This window comes from Lagopus leucura, unplaced genomic scaffold (assembly GCF_019238085.1).
Source record: "Lagopus leucura isolate 7727_CA_CO unplaced genomic scaffold, USGS_WTPT01 Super-Scaffold_100024, whole genome shotgun sequence".
NCBI lineage: Eukaryota > Metazoa > Chordata > Aves > Galliformes > Phasianidae > Lagopus > Lagopus leucura.
Window position 1 is genome coordinate 8,013,677 of NW_024962276.1, and position 23,168 is coordinate 8,036,844.

The 23,168-nt window shown below is 45.8% G+C and overlaps 2 protein-coding genes across 3 annotated transcripts; both read left to right on the top strand.

The window, feature by feature from the left end:
* The first annotated feature begins 206 nt into the window (after nucleotides 1-206).
* On the top strand, nucleotides 207-2,038 carry PIGW (phosphatidylinositol glycan anchor biosynthesis class W). The gene is made up of 2 exons (XM_042880025.1): nucleotides 207-292; nucleotides 526-2,038. The coding sequence occupies exon 2, from the start codon at nucleotides 540-542 to the stop codon at nucleotides 2,031-2,033; it is 1,494 nt and encodes a 497-aa protein (XP_042735959.1). The 5' UTR covers nucleotides 207-292; nucleotides 526-539; the 3' UTR covers nucleotides 2,034-2,038.
* Nucleotides 2,039-5,970: 3,932 nt separating this feature from the next.
* Nucleotides 5,971-21,631, top strand: GGNBP2 (gametogenetin binding protein 2). 2 transcript variants are annotated; one of them, XM_042879812.1, is made up of 13 exons: nucleotides 5,971-6,162; nucleotides 9,680-9,760; nucleotides 11,760-12,013; nucleotides 12,231-12,329; nucleotides 14,594-14,707; nucleotides 16,700-16,909; nucleotides 17,878-18,052; nucleotides 18,634-18,828; nucleotides 19,378-19,528; nucleotides 19,700-19,825; nucleotides 19,909-20,060; nucleotides 20,425-20,673; nucleotides 21,396-21,631. In XM_042879812.1, the coding sequence occupies exons 1-13, from the start codon at nucleotides 6,070-6,072 to the stop codon at nucleotides 21,597-21,599; spliced, it is 2,103 nt and encodes a 700-aa protein (XP_042735746.1). In that variant the 5' UTR covers nucleotides 5,971-6,069; the 3' UTR covers nucleotides 21,600-21,631. The 2 variants fall into 2 exon arrangements, with proteins under 2 accessions (XP_042735746.1, XP_042735747.1); XM_042879813.1 differs by having other exon boundaries at nucleotides 5,972-6,162; nucleotides 16,700-16,903.
* Nucleotides 21,632-23,168: the final 1,537 nt, after the last annotated feature.

The window sequence follows — 23,168 nt, forward strand, 5'->3', positions numbered from 1 at the left end:
ACCGGGAACCGCGGGCCGAGCAGACGGCGCGGAGCGGACCGGAGCGGCGGCGGGAGGAAGGGGAGGAGGAGTAGGAGGAGGAGACGGGGCGGGGGTTGCGGGCACAGCTCGTGGCGAATCGGGCGCTGCGGAACAGCAGCTGCACGCCGCTGCCGGAGGAAAGTGCGGGCGGGGAGCGCGGGCTGCGTTTACATAGCGCGGGACGGGCTGAGCGCGGCGGGCGGAGCGGTAGCTGCGACTTTCAGGCTCGCGTCCTCCTCGTGTCCGCTCCACACTTACGTTCCGCAGAGCGGTATGGTTGCTTACAATGTATTTGCTATCTGGAGAGTTTGGGGAGCGAGGGCTTGAAGCGTCTCATTGGAGCGGAGCGGCTACTCGGCTTCCCCGGGCACGGCGAGCTGTGCGGGACGCTGCGGCTGCTGCAGCCCACGGCTGCCCGCACCGAGCTGCCCGTAGCGCTCACCTGGGGAGAGGCTGTGAGTCCTGCTCCACGGAGCCGACTCCGGTTCGTGCTTCTCATTTCAGAGGAAGGAAGCAGAATGTCGCAGAAGCACCTGAAGGAAGCCTTCGTCAGTAACCTGAACGGAACCGGCCTGCTGGAGCTGACCCTGGGCATGCCGCTGGCCCCGCTCTGCCTGCTTTGCAGAGGGCTGCTCCTTGTGCTGCTCTGCCGGCATCGCGGGAAGCCTTTAAGCTCGAGACCTTCCGGCCTGCTGCTGGACTTCGGTGTGCTGGTCGCCCCTCTGCTGTTCTCCTGCACAGTCCTGTCTTCAGTGTTGTTCCTGGTTCCAGCCATCCTCACAGCCCTCTGTGCAGGAATATTTTTTACAATATACAGCCAAAGACAGCGTGACAGCCAGGTGCCCTTCAGGCAAATAGTGAAAGACTTTCAGAACACGTACCTGGATCCGGACTACATTCCGGCCATAACCGTGTTCCGTGTTTATGTCAATGTGTTGACTTCCATCAGCATCTTAGCAGTGGATTTCCCGCAGTTTCCACGACGATATGCCAAAGCTGAGACCTATGGAACAGGAGTTATGGATCTGGGGGTTGGAGCTTTCATTTTCGGTAACGCTCTCGTTTGTCCTGAAGTTCGACAAAAAGCAGCTGTGACACAACCCAAATTCTCCAGTCTGGCCAAGCAGCTTTTTGCCATTTGGCCATTGGTTGTTCTTGGCATTGGACGACTCCTTAGTGTTAAATCTATAGAGTACCACGAGCACGTTTCGGAGTATGGTGTGCACTGGAATTTTTTCTTTACCTTAGCCCTTGTGAGGCTTGTGGCATCTCTGCTGTTAGCCATATTTCCCAGAAATAAATCTTGGATCGTGGCTGTGACTGTTGCTGTACTTTATCAGCTCATTCTTAACCTTACCCCTCTGAAAACCTTTGTCTTGCATGGCAGCAATGGCGAAGATAGTAGGACAGGCTTTTTGAATGCCAACAGGGAAGGGCTGCTGTCCCTCTTTGGGTACCTGGCCATATACATGGCAAGTGTGCAGGTGGGGCTCTATGTGCTGAAGCGCAGAGACTCCGTCAAAGACTGGATGGGAGCAGCGTGCCTCCTGCTGCTGGCAGCTCTGGTGCTCTTTGTGTTTCTCCACATATCCCAAGCCCACGCAGACCCCGTGTCCCGCCGCATGGCCAATCTGTCCTACTGCTTGTGGGTCATCGCTCACTGCCTCACCTTCTTTGTCAGCTTCGTGGTGGCTGATCTCGTGCTGGTGTTCACAAAGCTTCTCGTGAAGGGCTCTGCTGTGCCCTCGTGCTGGCGTGCTGTGAAGGCTGCAGACAGCAGGAAGCAGCGGCAGGCAGGGGCTGTGCACATCTGCCTGATTGCTGCCATTAATAAAAATCAGTTACTGTTTTTCTTATTAGCAAATGTTATGACTGGTATTGTGAATGTAATGATAGACACCATCCACAGCAGGGCTGCACTGACGTTATGTATACTGCACGTGTATATGTTTCTTAACTGTTTCATTATGTATATATTGCACGCCAAAAATATAGTATTAAAATTTTGGTGATTCCACTCTGTCTCAAGGGGACTAGCTACACTTTGCTATATATTAATGGAAAAAGAAGTATCTTTCCCATATTTACCAATAACACAGATATAATATTTTATAACATAGTATTTATAACAGCTTGTTAAGACTTACGGATATTTATTGTTATTTTTACTCATTCATTTTTATACTTTGTTTCACCAAACCATGCAGTCAGTGCTGTTACCTGTTGAAAAACCTTTTTTTCCTGAAAAACCTTTTTTTTTTTTTTTTTTGCTTTGCTGAATACTTGTGCTGATAGAAAGACATTAATGTACGTCTTTCATGTATGTATGCAGAACAATAACGTGAATTCAAGAGGTACATCCCAGTGCTGGTAAAATTCAGTACCAGTGTATGGAGTAGAAGCCAGATGAAAACCATGAGTAATTATGTAGAGAGAGACTTAACTGTAAAGATTTAGTTGGTTAAGGTCCTTGCATAAATAATAGATAAGAGTAATTCTTTATCTAAAAGGCGTAGAGTAAGTGGATGCTTTAAAATGCTTTGGCCCCAGAAAGATTTGTGCATACATTCAACTTTGATGGCAGTAATGGTGTGTGGAATGTTAATCATAGATTGACATCTAAATTAGCCTTTGAATTAAAGCTACATTTATTTTCACCTTCAGTGCTGAATGTAAATGAAGACCCTATCTGAAGCACGATAAAACCCCACGGCAGATGAATTCATACAGGATTTGCTGGGATTTGTGGTGCAGATAATAAGAGCTGCACGGACTTCTCTAAGAAAACACAAAGATCCAAAGCTAATTCACCTGCAGCCTGCATACCAACATGCTGTGACAGCTCATCTTTAGGAGTGCTGTAGAATATGGTCTTCAGCTCTGCGTTAAGGTACTCAATGCCCACATATTTGTCTGTAAAGTTATTTTAAACAGTAGCTCATTTAGTAGTGTTTTGACAGCTGAGATGTCTTGAAATGGGAATGTTCTGTGTGAGTTGTTAGCAGGCTGTGTGCAAATGGGAAGCAGCACACTGCAGTAGGTCAGGGTACCGATGTGTGTTGGTGAGAGATGTGCTCATCTATCACAGTCTTCTTGAAAACTCAGAGCAGAACACTCTTTTCATTCACTTCCTTAAGTCTGTTAAGACTGTTCTTGACCTCATTAAGTCCCTGAGAAGAGAAATATGTTTAAAAGTCATGAGGAATTCAAGAATGCAAGATATAAACAGTATAGAAGTGAATAGGTGATAGCTGATGATGAATGCCTCATGTTAGTGGAATGACAGGAGTGCACATGGGTCATATTTCAACTTTTTCTTTCTCTCTTGAATGCAATGAATCATAAAACCTAAGGGAGTTTAGGAGTGCCTCAAAATCAAATCCCTTAAGGCAGACATGCTGGGGAATGTTCTTAAATTTATGAGGTTCTCTCAGGCTTTGGCCAATAGAAAGATGCAGACTGAAGATTGTATACCATGGACACACTGAGTTCATGTTTGTTTACTTCCAAGTTATAGCCCTACAGTCTATGGAACTAAAGAAAAGCAGCCTGTATTATACTTGGAACAACTGCAATAAGCACGATTGTCAGAGTTGTTAGCAGTGCTTCCTGGTAGCTGGTGTATATATTTATTCCAAAACAATTCCAAACGTTGCCTAGGGAAGAAGGGCCTCCAGCGCCGATTGGCCTGACTCGTTTGTGACAATAACTCACGGATATTCATTTCTGAAGTGTTTGAAGCACGAGGCCTGCAGTGAGCTCTGCCTGAGAGCACAAGTCTATCACAGTGGCTCAGCACGAAGGCGTTAACTGGGTGTGACAAAGCTGGGTTCTGTCTGGACAAGCAGCGCGCTGTCTGGATGTGAACTGCAATTTCATGAAGCTGGAATTCTGTGGGAGGGCTGCAGGGCCTGCAGGGGCCGGTGGGCAGCAGCTGCACCATGGAGCTGTGACTGCAAGGACGGAGCTGAGGGCATCACGTGAGGGAGAGCAGGGCACAGCACTGCTCCTCTGAAACCGTGTGAAGCAAGCTGTTCACCGCTGAATTAATGAGCAACAATTAATTCCCATTACTTATTGTCAATAACAACCGTGGCAAGTTCTTCCCTGAAGCAACCAGCGGTTATTAACACTGAATGTTTTGACTATGAATGGATACAGATAATTAACCGTGCTCCTGCAGGAACCAAGAGATGCGCTCAGATCACAGAATCCATACAAGGAAATGGGGAGCTGCAGGGGGCTTGAAAAGATGCAGGAGGAGTGAATAGCACTGGAGGCACCCAGCCCTGGTCCATCCCTGCCGCCCTGTGGACAGTGCCACAATTCACCTCATGTTTGGGTGTGTTAAGATGTGTAGGCTTACGTAGATCTACAGATACATATGAAAAAATGAGTCTTCATCTGTTAGGTAATTAGTAAAAGTTACATTATCAACTGTAGCACGCCACTGACATCAGTAAGAATTGTAAAGCAGAGGACCAGGAAAAGAGAAATTGTATCATTTTTGATGCTATAACTTTACAGAACGACCTGTTTGTAAGGCTGCGGGATAGAAGAAACGTAGGTGAGCGGAGATGGTCACATTCATCCTTAAGGTTGCTCCTCATGAGTCATCAGGTCCTTCTTTCCAAATTTCATTATTTTTAAACGCGTTGGGTTTTGATGCAAACCTCAGCGTGCCTTCCGTTCCAGCCCTTTGAAGTCGAATGAAGACACACGAAGCACAGTGCAGGTTCGGGCCGTATCCTCAGCACCACGTCCTGCAGCACGGAATCTCTTCCGAGGCGAACAAGGGCACGAAGCGAGGGCACAAAGAGCTGCCTGCCTTTACTCTGCGGGGACCGACAGCTGCGTTTCCTGCAGATCCTTCTCCAGGGATAAAAGCTACGTGAAAGGGAGCGGCGATGTTTTCGTAGCTCGTTTATTGACGCGCACACGTGTAGCTGCTGGGAGGGCAGCGTTTGGGCAGCACCGCTGCCGTGCCTGCATCGCAACCCGTTTGTCGCACGATGCGGAACCGAGGGGAAAAGCGCCCGCCGCCAACCGCCCCGCTCCGCTGCGAGGGCTTCAGTGTGCGGAGCGACGGAGCGACGCGGATCGGGAAAGGCGATCCCAGCCGCCGAGGATCCGCCACGGCGCGGTTCAGCAGTCGCGGCGTTTCGTTTTCCGTCGGTTGCGCCACGCGCAGCGCCCGGCGATCCGCCCCTCTGCCCCCCGCGATGCGTTTCCGGCGGCGGAGGGAGGAGTGCGGCCGTTAGGGGCCGTTCGTAACGCGGCGTTGCCGCGGAGACCCGCGGGATAACGGACGGAGCGACGCCTCCCGCAGCCTCGGCCGGACCGGGCGCTGCCCGCGGGTGAGGCGGGACGGAGAGCGGCGAGATCTCGCGAGAGGACGGCGGGGCGGAGCCGGCGGCGGCGGCGGGGAGGGTTCGGGGAGGGGGAGAAGGAGAGGAGGGAGGCGGCTCTGTGGCGGAGCCCGAGGTGTCCGCCCGCCTGTCACAGCGCCCGGGCCGCGGACTCGCGGAGCGCCGGTAAAGGCCGGGGCCGGGGGGGGGAGTGGAGCGGCGCGGGTCGCGGGGAGCGGGAGGGACGGAGGGCGGGCGGCTCCTGGCTTCCTCTGAGCCGTCGCCCGCGGGCCGCGGGCCGGGCGGGGCCGGGAGGAGCCGGGCCGCGGGAGGGCCCTGCCGGCCGCGGGCCCCGAGGCTCTCCCGTTCCCTCAGCCCGGCCCGCTGGCGGTGCCGGGGAGGGACGGAGCCGCCGGGGGGCCGCGGGCGGGCGGGAAGGGGGTCGGCCCGGCGCTTCCGTCTGCTCCGCCGCCCGCCCTGCCCTCCCGTCGCCCCTCGCTCCCCGGCTTCTGCCCGTGGCCTTCCGAGCTCCTCCGGCGCCGTGCAGGAGCGGCGGGCCCGGCGCGGCGCGTGGTGAATCAGGCGATGCGGAGCGCAGGCTCGCTCTCTGCTGGTGGTGAAAGTGTGCCGGCGGAGCGCGGCGGGCCTTTACCTCTGGGCGCTCCCTGCTCGCAGGCTGCAGCGCGGGGACGCGGCGGAGATGGCGCGGCTGGTGGCGGTGTGCAGGGACGGGGAGGAGGAGTTCCCCTTCGAGAAGAGGCAGATCCCGCTCTACATCGATGACACCCTGACGGTGAGTGCCGGCCCCGCTCCGCTCGGCGGCGGGGCGTTGCGAGGCCTTTCCCGGGCTCCTCCCGCGGCGATCGGCTCCGCGCTGCCCGGGGTTACCGGGCTCTGGGCCGAGCGGCTCCGTGTGACCGGTCGGGACTGAGAGTGAGTCGCTGCCCGGGGCCGGGGGTGGCTCCGAGCCCGGGCGGGAACGTGGAGCGCAGCCGGTTCTCGGTTCATAAGGAAAGGACCCCTAGAATGGCTGATTCGTGTGAACGTTAAACCCACGTCTATGTTGGAGTGGTTGCCGTGCTTTAAAATAGGCAAAGAAGGGCTGAAGGTATTTTCCACAGCTTCGCCTTAAGGTAAGGGTTACTGAGCACGCAGCAATGTGCTGCTGCATCTACAGCGACAGAGCTGCGAGCTTCCATTCACTGTATGATGTGGGTCCCTGAAACGGGGACTTTGCTGCTCTGGAAGGTGCGGCCCAAAGCCTGCTCTGCCTCCCTGCTCAGGAGAAGCACCCACATGGCAGGAGCATGTGCAGCAGCTCTGCCGGCCAGCATTGCTCTCAGTCCTCACGGCAGGGGAAGGTCAGATTGAGAACAAAACACGCTGTAACCAGGTATCCCACTCGTGTGAGTTCTGGTGTCAGCTTTGTGCCATGTTACAGTTACTGATGTTGCTTATATGATGTATAGTGTATGTGCTTTCAAACCCTGACCTGATTCGCCTTTTTCTTTTCTCTTAAATGTTTCCAACTTCATAATTTATATTCTTCCGTCTTCCAGCTCAAAACATTTGAGCACCTCCAGTCTGTAAGCCTGCAGTGACACTGATGAAGACTCTGTCTCAGTCCCATCTGGTTTTGCATTGTTTGCTGGGGGGCTCTTTGCTGTATTTTGGTTTTGATCGCTGTAAATGGCGCGTATTATTAATTGTCACTGGTTTTTGGCCCTGTGTAGTCTGTCAGTGCTGGTTAACTGTGCTGTACACTGTGTAGTTTTCCACTCAAGTTTTTCAAAGCAGTATTTTCCTCCCTTGCAAGGATTTATTGACAGCACTGTGTAGGAATACCTTAAGTTTTGAGCTTGCTGTACGTCATCTGTGAGATCCTGAGATACCTTGTCTGTTCGATCTTTTTTTCCCTCATATAATTTGAAGGTCTCAGATTCTTTTTTCTTAGATTCCTGTGTACAAATGACTAGCTACAAATAATAGCTAGACTGTGCTAAGCAGACGCACCGTGCCATTGTTACCATTTGCTGTACTTAATAGGTTGAGAGAGGGAGTGTGGAAACTCGGCCAACCCAAGCGTGAGATGGATGAATTGACTTAGGCTGACCTGAAATTGTGTTTCTGATGTAGTTCCAGAATTTATTTCCCTGCCACAAATTTTGCACATTTGTGCTGTGTTGTTGCTGTAATTTTTTTTCTACAGCAGAGGCGTGCTGTAGTGTGATTGAAAAGGTCCCTATAGCTGTAAATCAGTTTGGTGTCCATCTGAGTGAGGGGCATTTATGTAAGTGCAAGTCATCCTCACCACAAACAAATACTGTCTTGCGTCCGCTTTTCTTTGTTTTCCCTGTTCTGTTGCTGTTATAAAGCATTCAGATTTCTGTGTCTGGGGGTGAATAAATCTGCAGAAACAGAGGAATGGAGTTATTGCTTCCTTGTCTTGGAGCCTCCTGTGATTTTTATTTTAATTCTTAAGCAGAGCTGTTGCAGGAGGTAGATAGGGAGGTAGTTGTGCTTGAGGTGGGTGCTGTTGTCTTTGAAACGTAATTTTATCTTTAACATTATCTTTAAAAATGAATGTCAGAATTAACTGGCTTGTGTTGGCCCGTTTGAAACTCCAAAAATGAAAAGCAATGGGTCCATTGAGTCTGTGCCTTAAGTCTGGAAAGAGTGGGTCAGTCATTGTGGAATACTGAATGAATGGTTTAGAACGCTCTTGAGCTTGTAGCGCTGCTCCCAGGCATGCAGGCACCTCCCTGGGTGCAGTGCAGCACTGCTCCTCTGCTCACTCTCACCTGTCTGTCTCTTATGCTTCAACTTGAAACCGAAGGAGCTTTAAATACCTGGCTCTTTTCATTTCTTAAGCAGCTTTTAGGGTCTCCAGAAGGTGTGCCCCTTGATGTGGCCGTGTGGTTGGTGTTCAACCGGCTAATAAAATCTCATCTAACAGATGCATGAATTAATTCAGTCTTTGATAATATAACTGTGTTGTGCCCAACGCCCATGGGTGTTGTCTGATAGCGGACGATAAATGAAAGAGGAGAGAAATGTGCAGATGTCTCTTCTCTCTGTGTTAGCAGGTAGTGCTGTTACTTCTGCATAGAGCTCGCTCCTGACGGGGACATGAAATGAACCATCCAGGAAACCTGTCACCAAGCAGCAAAGGCTTGCGCTGCTGCACCGTGTATGGGGCAGGGACAAGAGAAGGGAAGAGGGGAGAGAAATGCCCCAGGGGTCAGAATTCACAGTGAGCACAGTTGTGCACCAATGCTGTCCTCCCCCAGCATGTGGCAGAGCAGAGAAGCGCCATGCTCTCTGGCCTTAGAGAATAGATGTTTGTTTTGGAGCAGTGCTGAGTGCTGTAGAAGTAAGCGTGCAGTTCTGTGGGGGTGGTGGCAGCCGTGGTGATGCCAACAGGGAGCCCTGTCCTTAGCAGCTGCCTTAAGGAAGCCGGTGCTGGCCTGTGGAAAGAGAACGATCCGGGCTGTTTCATCTCGGTGCTGGGTGGTGTTCGAGTTGTTAATCAAGCTCTTGTTTTGTCTTTCAGATTGTAAAGTGGACTCTCAGTGTTCTTGGTGATAAAATTGTATTTCTCAGTTTGGACACAGAAGACGAATGAAGCCAGTCTTTGCTTTTGCTTCTGTTTGGCTTCATTTTTCCCCATGGTTATGGTGGAGTTTTGTCTAACAGTTATTTCACTTTTTTTAGTTCTCAAGATGTTGCTCTCTTTGCTTAGTAATTGGAAAAGGGTTATTAATTACAGAACACTGGGGTTACCAGCAAGTAGGCTTGATGTTTTTCTTGGAGCCCCTTGAGAGCTGCAGCTGCAGACACAAAACAAAGGATACCTTGGAGTGCCTTGCTGAATTAACACCATTTTAAATTCACCTTTGAAAGAGACAACCCAAAGTCATGGAACTGTTGTGCTGTTCTTTTCATACTTTTATAAATTGTTTTGCTGTTGGATTAGTTTGTGTTGACGTGCAGTTCTTTCTTTCCTGTAGATGATGTAACAGAAATAGTGGTTTTCCATCTCGTAACTGCTGCTCTCCTACACCAGCTCTTGGAATGTTTGCTGTTTGTAACCCTCCTCTAGAGCATCATATTAGTGACAGTTGTTAATTTGCTGAAATGTTCATTGTTTTAAACTGTTCTTGCACTTTTCCAAGCTTGCGGTGCAGTTATGCTAAAAGAATGAGGGTTTAACGTTGTCTGTCTTAATGTCCTGTTGTTCCTCGGGAAGAAAAACAAGCAAATGCTGCACGTTCAACTTCTGAAAGCCTTTTTTCTCCTATTTCACTCAGATGGTGATGGAATTTCCCGACAACGTGCTGAACCTAGATGGACATCAGAATAACGGTGCACAACTGAAGCAGTTCATTCAGGTGAGTATCTCACTGTTTTTTAAAGAAAGCCACGTGTTACTACGTTCTGGTTTCTGTAGATTCCTGCCCTTACGTCTCTAGGAGGGAGGTTGTTATTCCTGGAATGAGTTCATGAATGACACATCAGTACATGTGAGCAGTTGTGTTGGTACCAAAGGGCACTGGCTGCCTGCACTCTTGGTACTTCACAGCTCGTACACTGTTGTCTTCCCAGGAGATGTTGCTGCATATCCAATTAAAATTAAGAGCTGGTCACTGCTGGTTAATTCTTAACAAAAGCTATGCTTTTTGATACGTTCAGACTTCTTTCTATACGCTCTGGTACTGCTTGGACAAGTAGGAGTGTGTATTGCTTAAGACCTTACAGTTGTACCATACCAAGACAGCATAAGTGTGGTAGTTTATAGATTAGGTGTAGTTGAACAGAGACAGACATTTTTGCTGTGCCCCTGACAGTTATGCACTGACAGTGCAAGTAGCCCTGTGACACCTGTAGCCAAAAGAAGGGGAAGCAGGAGACCACAAGCAGCCAAAGCCTGATGTCAGAAGGAGCAGGGCTGTTTGGTCGTGGGCATCTTGTACTCCTGCACTGGGGTTTGGCAGCAGACGTTGGGACATATGCTGCATACGAAGCATAGCTGTGTTGTGAAAATATCTCATTTTTGTTGTTGCTGTGATTAGTGCTATTAATTACAGGAAAGAGGATTATTGCAGAGTGCTATCGCTTGTCAGATTGTTTAATGTGCCTTCCTTTCAGAGCACAAACATGTAGTGTTTTCTGATTATAGCTTTACTTGTTATAATAAATTACTTAAGTGAACCAAAAATAGTCTTGCACTTCAGTTGGTGTGTTTATACATTCCATGTGACTGATTATTTTGCTGTATTTTGTGGTCTTCTTTCTTGACAGCTGAGTTCTACATTAGCAGCCTCTAACTGGGTGTGATATGACAGCAGTGTGGCAAGACATTCACTGTATAGATACGAAGTACAGCTTTGTAAGCCTGTCTGTATAAGCAGGGGAAGATGAGACAATTAATAGAGTGACAGCACTCTGCTCCTCTAGATAATGTTGGGAAGTGCCTGTAGCACTGATACTTGAAGTGTGGATTTGTTGGCTGTTGTGTGAGGAAGGAACCATCTGTTCTGTTTAGCTGTGTAGTGGAAGTTCAGAGCTGGAGTCCGGGCCAGTAACATGGCAGTTAGGAGAAGCAGGAGGGTATCCTTATGCTCCTTATGGGTCTGTGCAGAGGTGTCTTTGACAGGGGAATGAGGAGAAGCACCTCGAGCTGTTCGTTGACGTAAGAAATATTAGAAGGTGTTCTCTGTGAAGCTCTATTATTAGCACACGTTGAATGTTCACTACTGAAGTGAAATGTTTCACCCTGAATAGTAATGTGTGCTTTCCTGAGTTACGGGTGTTAGATTTGTAATGGGAAACAGCATTCAGCCTGTCAGGAACAGTGCTGCAGAATTGTTTTGGCGTGAAGAAATGAAGGTGGTTGTAAGTGAGATTTCCATACATAGCAATGAGCATCCAGGAGTTTCCTTTCTGTGTGCCAAGGATGAAATGAGTGTGAGTAGAAGACGAAAATGTGTGGAGTTTGCATATGAGGCCCTTCAGTAAAACATCTGTGCTGAGTTGCTGTAAGAAGGGCTTCTCAGTGATGGGCACAGGGAGGTGTGCTGTCTGCTTGGCTGCGTTGCTCACTGATTTGAGTGGCAGGAGAGAGCAAGAGGAGAAAAAGTTATTTCCTTTCTGAGGGCAGACTGTAAGACTTGAAGCAGGATTGCTCCTTTGGTGGTAGTGGGCTATGGTTCATGGAGTACTGGAGGTGATTAGTAGGAAGATGGTGACCTGAGGCTCTTAAGCACTGCATATGGTTTCCGGCACACGTGTATTTTGATAAGGAAACATCAAAAGCAAAGAAAGTAGAACGGTTTAAAGTGTGTTTCTATTTCTTTATTTCTAATTATTTCCTTTCTTATTCGCCTTTAGAGACATAGCATGCTTAAACAGCAGGATCTCAATATTGCCATGATGGTGACATCACGTGAAGTTCTGAGTGCTCTTTCTCAGCTGGTCCCATGTGTGGGGTGTCGTCGCAGCGTGGAGCGTCTGTTTTCTCAGCTGGTTGAGTCTGGAAATCCAGCCCTGGAGCCTCTTGCAGTTGGGCCGAAGGGGGTTCTTTCTGTAACTCGAAGCTGTATGACTGATGCAAAGAAGCTTTATACACTGTTTTATGTGCATGGGTAAGTTAGTCCCACAGCTGTATTAGAACTACTAGAATTGGCCTGGAAAATCCACACTGTATTTTCCTTGTGTACTGCAAGAGTGTTGTAAGAAAAAGTAGCAGCTAGGAAGAAAGCTTTAGATTTAATGTTTGTTAGCACAGGAGCTGAATCAGCCCCTGGAAAGTTTATCTGGATGACCAGATTTTCTGTCCACTAAGTTACCCTTTTTCTGTAGGTCCAAACTGAATGACATGATTGATGCAATTCCTAAAAGTAAGAAGAACAAGAGATGTCAATTACACTCTCTGGACACACACAAACCAAAACCACTGGGGTAAGTTGGGGTTTAACGTATGTGATTAATCCTAAAGTACTTGAGGAACCAGACTGCAGGTACATTCAGATCTTTTTTTTTTTTTTTTTTAATGCTGTTATCTATTTGCCAGAGTAGTAATTTCCAAGCTATTTGAATTATAGTAATCCCAGAAAACTGCCTGGAAGAGAAGCAGGGGCACTCAGGAATTTGGGGTAGCGAATGTTAGAGTTGCTTTTCATAGGAAAGTGCTTCACATTTTGGGTTTTGTTAATGTGGTGGCAGGCTGCTGCTGTGGTTCCCTTTCTCTATAAAAATACTTAGTTAATTTCAAAGCTAGCTGCTGGAAGCTAACTTGACCATTATAAACCAGTACTTCTCTGTGCTTTTTGTATCTCATTTGGATCATGAAATGGAATATAGTGTGCCCAGGGCATGGATGGTTTCTGCATTGTGATAGAAACAGTGCTGTAGAAAGGGAAACTGCTTTTTAGTTCTCTATACCAAAGCAATTGATCAGCAGTTTGTACTGAGGTGAAATGACGTGCTAAATAAATGTCATTTTCCTTGAGGTTGTTTGGGGGGGGGGAGCCTTGTTTGGTCATTAATTAAAGGCTTTGTTGTGGTTGGGTGACAAAATTAAAGCTAAAGGTCTGTAAACCATTTTCTCAAAATATGACAGCATGTTTTGAATACATCAGTGCAAAAGGTGCATGTATGCTTCTGTATAGTAGGAGGTGAAATGATCAGAAAGATGCACCATACGGAGCTGTGGTGTGGGGTGTCATTGTTGTTGTTTGTGCTGGTGCTGAGGTGATAACCAATAGATGTGGGTACTGTGCTTAGCTGCAGTGCAGGAGAACTTCAGCTGTGTTCTGCTTGTTGGTGAAGCACCCAACCTGTGGAAGTTTGCCCCTCACGTTTCCAAGGCAGGGCTTGGATTCTGTGCGGGTTCAATGTCTGGGCATGGCTGACTGGTGGGCTGTGGGCACCTGCAGCCTGGCCTCTGCTGCTGCTGCTTGTGCTGCTGGCTGCAGACTTGGTTGCAGACTTCGCATGTAATTGTTTTAAAGCTTATATTACATAAACAAAAGATCATAGAGGTGCATTTAAAGAAAAAAATACAGGAATTCCAAGTGTTTTTGCAGTTTGTTTTTAGTGAAATTAATGTTTTCTTTTTAAGAACGTATGTGGCAGAACCTGCGCTCAGCCTTTTGGCAAGGCGTAGCAGTTCTGCAAATGGCCATAGAGAGGAAAATGCTGCCCTCATGCTGGAGGAAGTCCCCTCTGTATTCTGGGCACTGGCAGGATAACGTGTGAAAGAACAGTACTTGAATACTGCGAGTAAAGCTTTTGGCTTTATCTGATAGTGTGGTGTGTGGGCAGTCAGTGTGGTTTGCTGGGGGAGCACAGTGTGCGCTTTGTGCTCAGCCGCCGTCCCGCTGTCACACTGCAGGCGTGCTCAGGGCGTGCAGCACCAATTCTGCTCCAAGGAAAGCTGCTGAGATCACAGCATAAATAAATATTCTGGAGAAACTTAATTATTGCATGGGAATGCTGCTTCCTCTGTTTTACTGCTCTGTTGTATCTGTACACGAGTTTAAACAGAGATGACCATTGTGAGAACTGCAAGCGTATCCAAAGCTGTGAGTAGAGGTGACTTGCTCCTTCCAGTGTGTTCTTGGCTCTGTGAGCATACTTCAGGCACATCCAGTGGTGGTGAGGGAAGTATTTTAACACGTTTTGGAAATTTAATGAAGTAAGTTGATGTATGAAATGTGAACTACCAGAAATATTACAGCTTGGGTATGATTACCCTTAAGGTAATGTACTGAAAAACTACTGGCTTTCAGCTATAAAAAGTCATCGTGGATCTGGGTTTATGAACATGGGTAGCAAACTCTGTGTCTATTATCTGACTCTTCTCTGTAATTTAAGGCTTAGCCTGTGAAAGTGTCAAAGCAAATGAAGGAACGCTGCAACGCTTCCATGGTGCCTATTTGGGAAAAACAGCCAGTTTGTAATAGATATGGTACAGGCTTACAATTTCTTTTACTATATGACAGTGAAGGGAGCAGTAGTACACTCAGTGCAGAGAAATTAAGTGCAGATAAGAAAAATAGTGAAGACAGCAAGAAGGAGGAGAGCAAGTGTAGGATCACTTTCCACTGTGGGCCCTTCCAGGGAGCGGTCAGGTAAACTACCAGTGCTTTCATTTGCTTCTTTCCCAAACTGCCAGCAGGATAACATGCTTTCTTACAGGTGTGTTTGTTGTTTGTTTGCAGGGGATGTTGGATGGATGTATGGGAGCTCATGTCCCAGGAGTGCAGGGATGAAGTAGTTTTAATTGATTCTAGCTGCCTCTTAGAAACATTAGAAACGTATCTACGAAAACACAGGTATGTTACAAGAACAAAGGCACCTTGAGAGATACGTGCTGCATTTTCTTGTTAATCAAAATAAGTGTGTAGTCTACACAATGTCTACAAGTTTAGAATTTTCCTGATGGCATTCTGATGCTGTTCTAAAACTAAGGTCTCTGCTTGGTGGTGGTAGAGGACTTTACCAGATTGCATCTTAAGCTATGGTTTACGACTTGTTTTCAAATTGCATATTCTTTGTTCACATTTTAATATGTGTTACATGAATCTAAGCATGAGTTTAAATCGTGTAGCAATGATGAGTATTTTAGCAGCAGCTTCAGTACGCGCTGATGCCCGAGCATCAGGATTTTGGGTGATTCGTGGCTTTTTTTTGGGTTGTTTTTTGTCTTTTTTGAGAGTGGATGTAAAGTGAGCAATGGCAAGAATTCTAATTTCAGGTAAAACTGCCCCCTTTTTTGTGGTACTTAAAAGAGTTTAATGGATGTCTTTAGAACCCTGTTTCTGAGGGAATCTTGGGTTACTTTTGTTCTAAACTAATACAGTGTAACAGTAATTCTGTGTAATAACAAGAAATAACAGTAGTGCCAAAGCAGCGCATTTTAGTTAATGCAGAAAGTTGAAATTGATGGCTTCTATCCCAGAAGTTTTCCTTTCTGCCAGAGCTTGTAGGGGTGTAAGGCTGTGACTCCCAGAGCTGCCCTTTGGCGGCAGCCTGTTGCCTTTGGGGCTGTGCCACCTTTGAGGGGTGTACACAGGTTCACAGTAATGGGAACAAGGCTAATAGATGCATACTCCAGGCTGGTGCTTATACATCCTGTTCCTTAAACAGGTGTCTGTGACAGAGTAGTGCCAGTGCTGTTACGCCTTTCTTGCAGGGAAGGAGTGGGGCTCAAACTGATGGTTGCATGTGCGTGATGGATGGTAGCTCTAGCACTGGTTAGAACCTTAATTTCCAGTGGTTTCAAGGCTCAGATAAAAGCTGTGGGGGCACAGATGGGTGTGGGGGTGGTGGTGTGGAAATAACACTTTGGAAACAAAATAACTTTAATCTCCTGTGACATTAAACATGGTGTTGGCCGCGTTCCTGATGCTAACCTACAATAATGTGACTGTTTTCTTTCCTTTCGCCGCAGAAACTAGCCAGTTATCATAGCTCTTATCAAACACCCAAATATGTTTGACTTAGTGTTGTCAAGTGACTGGACAAACTAGGGAAGGGAAAAACACCATCCAGAGATGGCATGAAGAGCAAACTTTTCAAGCTGAAAACTGAAATGTGAGCAGCTTGTCTGACTTGCATTTTTAGAATAATACAGCAGACGTTTTGTAGCTTCTTGAAGATTACTTTTAAATTAGTTTTGTTGTGTTTAAATTATAACAGACTTCATAACTGTACTATTCTCCTATCAGCTATCTGAACAGTCCTGTTTACATTGAGTACACTGTATTATAAACAACCCTTGTTTTGCTATCTGTGCAGTAATCCAGTGGTTCAAAATATATTTCAAGGTGCTTGTAGTGGAAGCTACTCTTACACAGCAGGCAGCAGAGGATTTTCCTTCTTGTTATCCCTCACTCAAAGATCCGTTAAATAACTGGTTACTAATAATTAAAGTAACTTGGAGTGTGTTACTTTTCCTTCCTTGCACTAACTGTTCAGTTTGCTCACTATCAGATCTCTGATCCTTGATTGTGTATGGAACTGCATATTCATGTAGGAATTTCTTCATGTTAACAGTTAGATTGATTTATGTCTTGGAGCATGGAAGCTGATACTCCAGCTTGTAACATATGATGGGTAGTATAATGCATATGGTAAACTCACGTGGCTTACATCCAAAGTCTGTGACTGTTTCATGTTTTCAAGTAAGATAAACCTCAGCATGACCTATTTTAAATATAGGATGCACTATTAAAGAGCTCAGTGTGCTTTAACTTGGATGAAGCTGCTCCAAGTTTCTGCTCGAATAAGAATTCAATTCCGTTACGTTTTCTATTTCACTGCAGGTTTTGCACTGACTGCAAGAATAAAGTACTTCGGGCATACAATATTCTTATTGGTGAGCTAGACTGCAGCAAAGAGAAGGGCTACTGTGCTGCACTGTATGAGGGTTTGCGTTGCTGCCCACATGAACGCCATATACATGTATGCTGTGAAACAGATTTCATCGCACACCTCTTGGGTCGAGCTGAACCAGAGTTCGCAGGAGGGTATGAGTATGTAATTTGCTAGAGTGGGCTATCTAGCGCTTTGCTTCTTTATTTTATTACCAAATGTATTTTGCACAAGTGATTTTTTTGCCTCCTTGCTGCACAACAAACTCCTGAGCCTCGATCCTCGTGTTGAGGTGGACTTTAAAGGTAGTGCTTCAAAGTAGTGCAGATACGTGCTTTTGATTTTTAAGTGCGTTTAACTCTGAAGGCAAGACTGAAAGCAGTTGCTGAACGTCTTCTACTTCATTTGGTCACTCATTAGGGCTGCCTGCTTTTCCATTGAAGCGCTCAGAACATGCGAAATAGAAAGAGAACCTTGGTTGAATGTTTAACTGAATGCTCCGTTGTTGAACTTCATTTTGTTGCCATTTGTATTTCGTAGTAATATTTGAACCTGTACCTTGCAACTTGAACACAAAATTAAAAATGCAAAGCTCAGCTCACTGTCTTTAGAACTAGATCATAACTGTTGGATTAGGAGGGAGAGTAACTAGTTCTGTACCAATTGTTCTTTTATTCGTAATAGATATGGTTTAATACTGAAGTATATTTTATTGTGTAAGGTAGATAATGTACACACTTCAGTTATCTGGAATGCAAATTTAGGACCTTAAAGTGTTTGCTCTACATTAAGAACTTTAGGAAATGAAAGAAATGGCCGTATCTCTTTGACATTAAAACTCCACTGATCCCTTCTATAGGAGCAAAGAGACTGAGGGAAGTCACAGGGTGGAAGGCAGAGTGCAGCTTAGCCATACTGTACTCCAGTTAGCACGTCAGGAATGTAGTACTGAGCTGGTCCTTTCTATTTTGCATCTGCATGCAGCACAGCAGAACTCAATTAAAAGAGCTGTTCATGCAAACACAGCTTCGGTTGTACGTACAGAAAATACCTCCTTGAGTTGCTTTGATCTCTTGGTAGACTTCCAGGTACTTTAACAATGCTCTGCTTTGGTTGAACTCTCCTCTAGACGAAGAGAAAGGCATGCTAAGACAATAGACATAGCCCAGGAAGAAGTTTTGACCTGCCTGGGTATTCACCTTTATGAAAGATTACACCGAATCTGGCAGAAGTTGCGAGCTGAGGAACAAACGTGGCAGATGCTTTTCTACCTGGGGGTTGATGCTTTACGCAAAAGCTTTGAGGTAAAACTCCATTCTTTATTTAACTTGTGTTTCATTGCTATGGTGACTATGTATGTTTTCACTGACCGTATTTTTGTGCTTTGTTCTGAGGCTGGGCTGGAAGGAGCTTCCAGGGCGGTGTGTTTGACGCCCCGTTATGTGCTGTGTTCTGAGAGGGGTCTGCACTTCACAAATGAGGCTGCCTGAAAAATCAGTTGGATTTTTCACTGGTTCCTCTAGGCAGAAAGCTGCAGGAGTGCTGCAGCAGTAGTTGTAATGTGGTTTTCTGTCCTGCTGTGTTAGATAATCAGAGTTTCTATCATGTAAACACAGATACAAAAAATCTGTTCAAGTCTCTGCTTCTCACTGAAAAATGAGACCATGAGCCATGAGAATAAACGCAGTGCTCCTCCCACCTCCCTTCCATACCCCTTCTCTGTCGGTTGGAATCTAGTGCCTGAATCCAGCACTCTTCTTCTACACTCACTATTGCTGCTTTGACTTAATCATTGACGGTGCTTGCCTGCTATTTTCCCCCTTTATCAATGTAAAAACTTGAGTAGTGTTAACTTCTATAAGCAGATCTAACCTCTCGTGTACAGATGGCTGTGGAAAAAGTGCAGGGGATCAGCAGGTTGGAACAGCTCTGCGAAGAGTTCTCAGAAGAAGAAAGAGTGCGGGAACTTAAGCAGGAGAAGAAGCGCCAAAAACGAAAGAACAGACGGAAAAATAAATGTGTGTGTGAGATCCCCACCCCTCTGCAGGCAGCAGAAGAGAAGGAAATAAATCAAGCAAAGGTAAACACCGACAGCTGTAGCTTTCTGCTGGTGTTAAATAACCGATCCCTGTCTTGGTGCTTCATTCATCGACCGACATTTCTGTTCTGCAATTCTGGAGAGGTTTTTAGGAATTTTGGTTTTGGGAAGCAGTTGTTGATGGCTGCTGGGATTTATCTCAGATTAGCACAGTCTTTTTGTGAAGCTGTTACTTTGGGGCTTTGTTTCTGTTTTAATTTTAAAACTGGGAGGTCAGCTTATGATGGAGCACTTTTCAACCATTGTTTCTTAAAGTTATCACTTCAAATAAGAGATTTCAAATGCTACTTGCAGACAATTGCCACTAAATTTTTGGGAAAGGAAGAATAAAGTGCAGTTGTTTTAAATGTTTGTTTGTTTGTTTGTTTGTTTTTCTCCATGTGTTCCTGAAGAATTTAGCAGTGCTGTGGCTGTTATCAGTGTCAGCTGCTACTTCTTAAGGAAAGAGCATCTTTTCTAAAAACACTGACTGAACTAATTGCAGTAATTGCATATATTGGTTTTGTGGATTTTGTTTTTTATCTATTGAAGGAAAACCTGAACTTCACGGAAAATAGCTGCAAAGCCTGTGGTAGCCCTGAAGAAGCTAACAGCTGTGTAGAAGTCATTGTTACCAATGAAAGCACTTCTTGCACCTGTCCTAGTAGTGGCACCCTGTTAGGTTCACCTAAAATAAAGAAAGGTACGTCAGACTCTGGTTGTTTGCCGTTTGTGGAGTCGTTTGTGGAGTAAACAGTGTTCAGTTACTTTTAAAAATAACTATTTTTTTTAAATATATCTCTGTCACTAGAGGTGTGAATAAGGAATATGGAACAGCTACCGCAGATGATTGTAACTTTCTGCTTCAACTCAGGTCTGTCTCCACATTGTAATGGTAGTGATTGTGGCTATTCATCCAGCATGGAGGGCAGCGAGACGGGATCTCGAGAGGGGTCGGACGTGGCCTGCACTGAAGGCATTTGCAACCATGATGAAAATGGTGGGTTTGGGAAGAAGTTCATGTTGCTTCAGCACGTGCAAAACTTCCTTGTGTCTAAGGAGAATATGCCCTGTCTTCTGCAGGAGATGATGCCTGCGTCCATCGCTGCGACGACAAAGAGGAGGATGGAGATAGCTGCGTGGAGTGCTGGGCTAATTCAGAAGAAAGCAACACAAAAGGCAAAAACAAAAAGAAGAAAAAGAAAAGTAAAACTTTAAAGTGTGAGAACGAACATGTAAGGATCCACGAGTATTCTGGAATAGCTATTTAAATGCATACATTTGTAAAGAAGCATCTGAAATTTCTGTTGTGACTCACGCAGTCAGTGAGGTAGTGTTGGCCTTCTGGTATTTCTCCATTCAGTTTTTGGAATGGAGGTCCTTGGGTCGATTGTAGTGGTAGGAATCTCTTCTCTCATGCATCCCTTAGCTCGTGTGCTTCTGTGCACTCTCAGTGTATTGACATGCTGTTTTCCTCCAAGCACACACACTTAAAAATATGTATATATCCTTGTCCTTCTCTTGAAAGTTTTTCTTTCCTCCTTCCTTCCATCTGAACTCTCAGTGGTTCAGTTTTAACACCGCTGTTTTGGATTTTAGATTCAGAAACTTGGAAGCTGTATGGCAGATCCAGGTATCAGAGAGACCTCAGGAAATACAACGCACACAGAGTTTCATCGTGACAAGACCAAAGACACACATGCTGAAAGCTGCTGTAGCTCAGAAAAAAGCGGGCAGCAGTTGCCTTGGTTTGAGCATATGAAAAATGTGTCACAATTTGCAGAACCTACAGAAATGTCACTTGTTCCTGATACTGGAAAAGGTGCCAAGAGCTTAGTGGAGCTCCTCGTAAGTAACCACTTACACTGCAGTTATAGGCTGCTGCATACTGCTTCCAATGGTAGTGATTGAGGGTGGGGTTTGGAACTTCACATCCCAGTGAGGAGCTGTTACTGCAGATAACGTAACCGAAGCTAAAATGCATTGCTTGCTCTCCCGGTGCTCACTTGGTTTGCTTTGGCATTTTCTCTGTGAAGTGTGTAACCCAGTTGCTTTACAGAGGAGGAGGAATTGCTTGTCACTGGAATGCGAGTGAAGGAACTTGCAGTATAAGTGTTTGTTGTTAAGGATTGGATCTTTCTGTAAAATGAAGCATGCATTACTGATGCCTTTGTGCTTCAAACATTGCTTCCCATCCCAGGCTCCTTGGCATGCTTCCTTCTGTCTCTCTTCCTTTTCCTAGTCCTTTCTCATGCTCTACTTTCCTGTTGCTGTATTTAAGAACAGAAAAAAACCCACCCACACACTCAAATAATAGCAATTCACTGAAAATGTGTGAACACTGAAGCTTTCTTTAGTGGGCTTCATGACTGCACAGAGCACTTCTTACCCAAGAGAGCAGAGCATCGTGAACCAGGTGGTGGGATTAGCCAGCTCAGGCTTCTGTGTTGTGACGTGGAGGCAATATCTTTCTTGAGAGGAACTGTAAACAGCACCTATGGTTGCCAGGCAGGTATATTGTATAGAGAGATGCCCTGCTGGAGACTTTAAACACCTGTTTTTGTTTGTAGGATGAATCCGAATGCACTTCTGACGAGGAAATCTTTATCTCACAAGATGAAATACAGTCATTTATGGCAAACAACAAGTCTTTTTACAGCAATAGAGAACAATACCGACAGCATCTGAAGGAGAAATTTAATAAATACTGCCGTTTAAATGATCACAAGAGGCCCATTTGTAACGGTTGGTTGACAACGGCTGGAGCGAACTAAACACAATAAAATAGCTCTGTCTTTCATTGAAATTCTCGAGATGACTACTGCGCCTTCTCTTTCAAAAACTTAATTTAGTGAATTATGGCAAAATTTTATCTTAAATTAATGTGATTCTTTTTTTTTTTCTTTCTTGTTTTTTTGGGGGAGGCTGGTGGAGGTGATTTCATTACTTTTGTTCTTTCTTCAGGCTTGTATCTTTAGTTGAGTAGCTGTGCAAGCCTCTCTTATAATTTAAGCCATCTCTTTTCATTAAATGTTTCTCTTACTGTGAGACTTACAAAAAGCAGACTAGTGGCAAAGTAATGTTGTACCTATAATTCTGTACAGAATGACAATGAGCTGAATATAAGATTTTACAAAGTAGACATCCATTTGCAAAATGTTTTGGATGTAATATGTTAAAGCGCAATGTGCAAAATTTAAATAAAGAATATTTATTAATATGCATAGTAAAAATGGGTGTACACGTTTCTGCTTTAAGTGCTTTGGCACAGTTTGAGTTACTGCTGTTCAGGGTGGACGAGAAGCTCTTAGTTTGGTTTGTGGAACTTCTTGGAGGTAACAGTGAGGTGAAGAAGCTTCCCTAGGAAAAGTGCAGCTGGTTTGTTGGTGCTTGTGGAAGAAATGTGGTTCTGAGCCTGTGCCCCTGTGCTGCTCTGAGAGCTTTTCACTGAGCTGCCTCTGAGTTGGGGCACTGCAGCACTTGTTGACAAAGCCGACGTTCAGCTCTCTGATGCTCTCAAACAAAAAGGTTTCCACACACCTTGATGTTTCCTTAATGAAATAAGGAGCTCAGTTCTGAAGATCGAACGTGAGTGCTTTGCTGTGAACTTTTCAACCCTATCTTGTTCTTATTGCTGTAGTATTTGGTGGTCTGACTCGTGTGTAAGAGGAGGATCTGACGAGTGGCAAAGGTAGGGAATGTGGGAGAGGTGTTGGGGATGGAGGGGTATTTCTTGTGGTGCTACTCTAAAAATTACAGATGCATAGAGAAATTGAGACACAAATGTATTCAGAATAATAAAACGTCATTATTTTCATTGTACTCTTAATGCACAGTGCTGGGGCTGTTTTGTAGCCGTTTTAGAAAATAGGATGTGGAAATATGTTCATGGATGGGCTTCAGCTTCATGATTTTATTTTTTTTTTTTAATCCAACCTGACGGCCAGCCGGGCCCTCCGTTAGATCAGGTATGCAATAAAACGTTAAGAGAGAAAACCAAAAAGCTATTAAGATAGGATTGTTGTATGTTAATGTGGTGCTGCTGACAGCAGCAACAGCCGCTGCTAACAGCCGGCACAGCCGCTTTCTGCTCGTGCCCCGCAGCCCGGCACAGCTGAACGCTGCTGGTGCTCGCGGCCCGGCTGTCCTCGGGCATCGCACAGCTTTCTGCTGCCGCTGCCCAGGTGCTCTTCAGCAGCTGCGGTGATTTGTTTGTACCGCCCTCGCCCTTGTGGCTGCGGTATCTTTTCGGGGATCTTTAGACTTCTTTGTAACGCCTGCATCGTTTGCTTTTCCTTTGCTTTGCTTTTCGGCAGTTCCCAAGGCTCCGCACTTCACGCCTC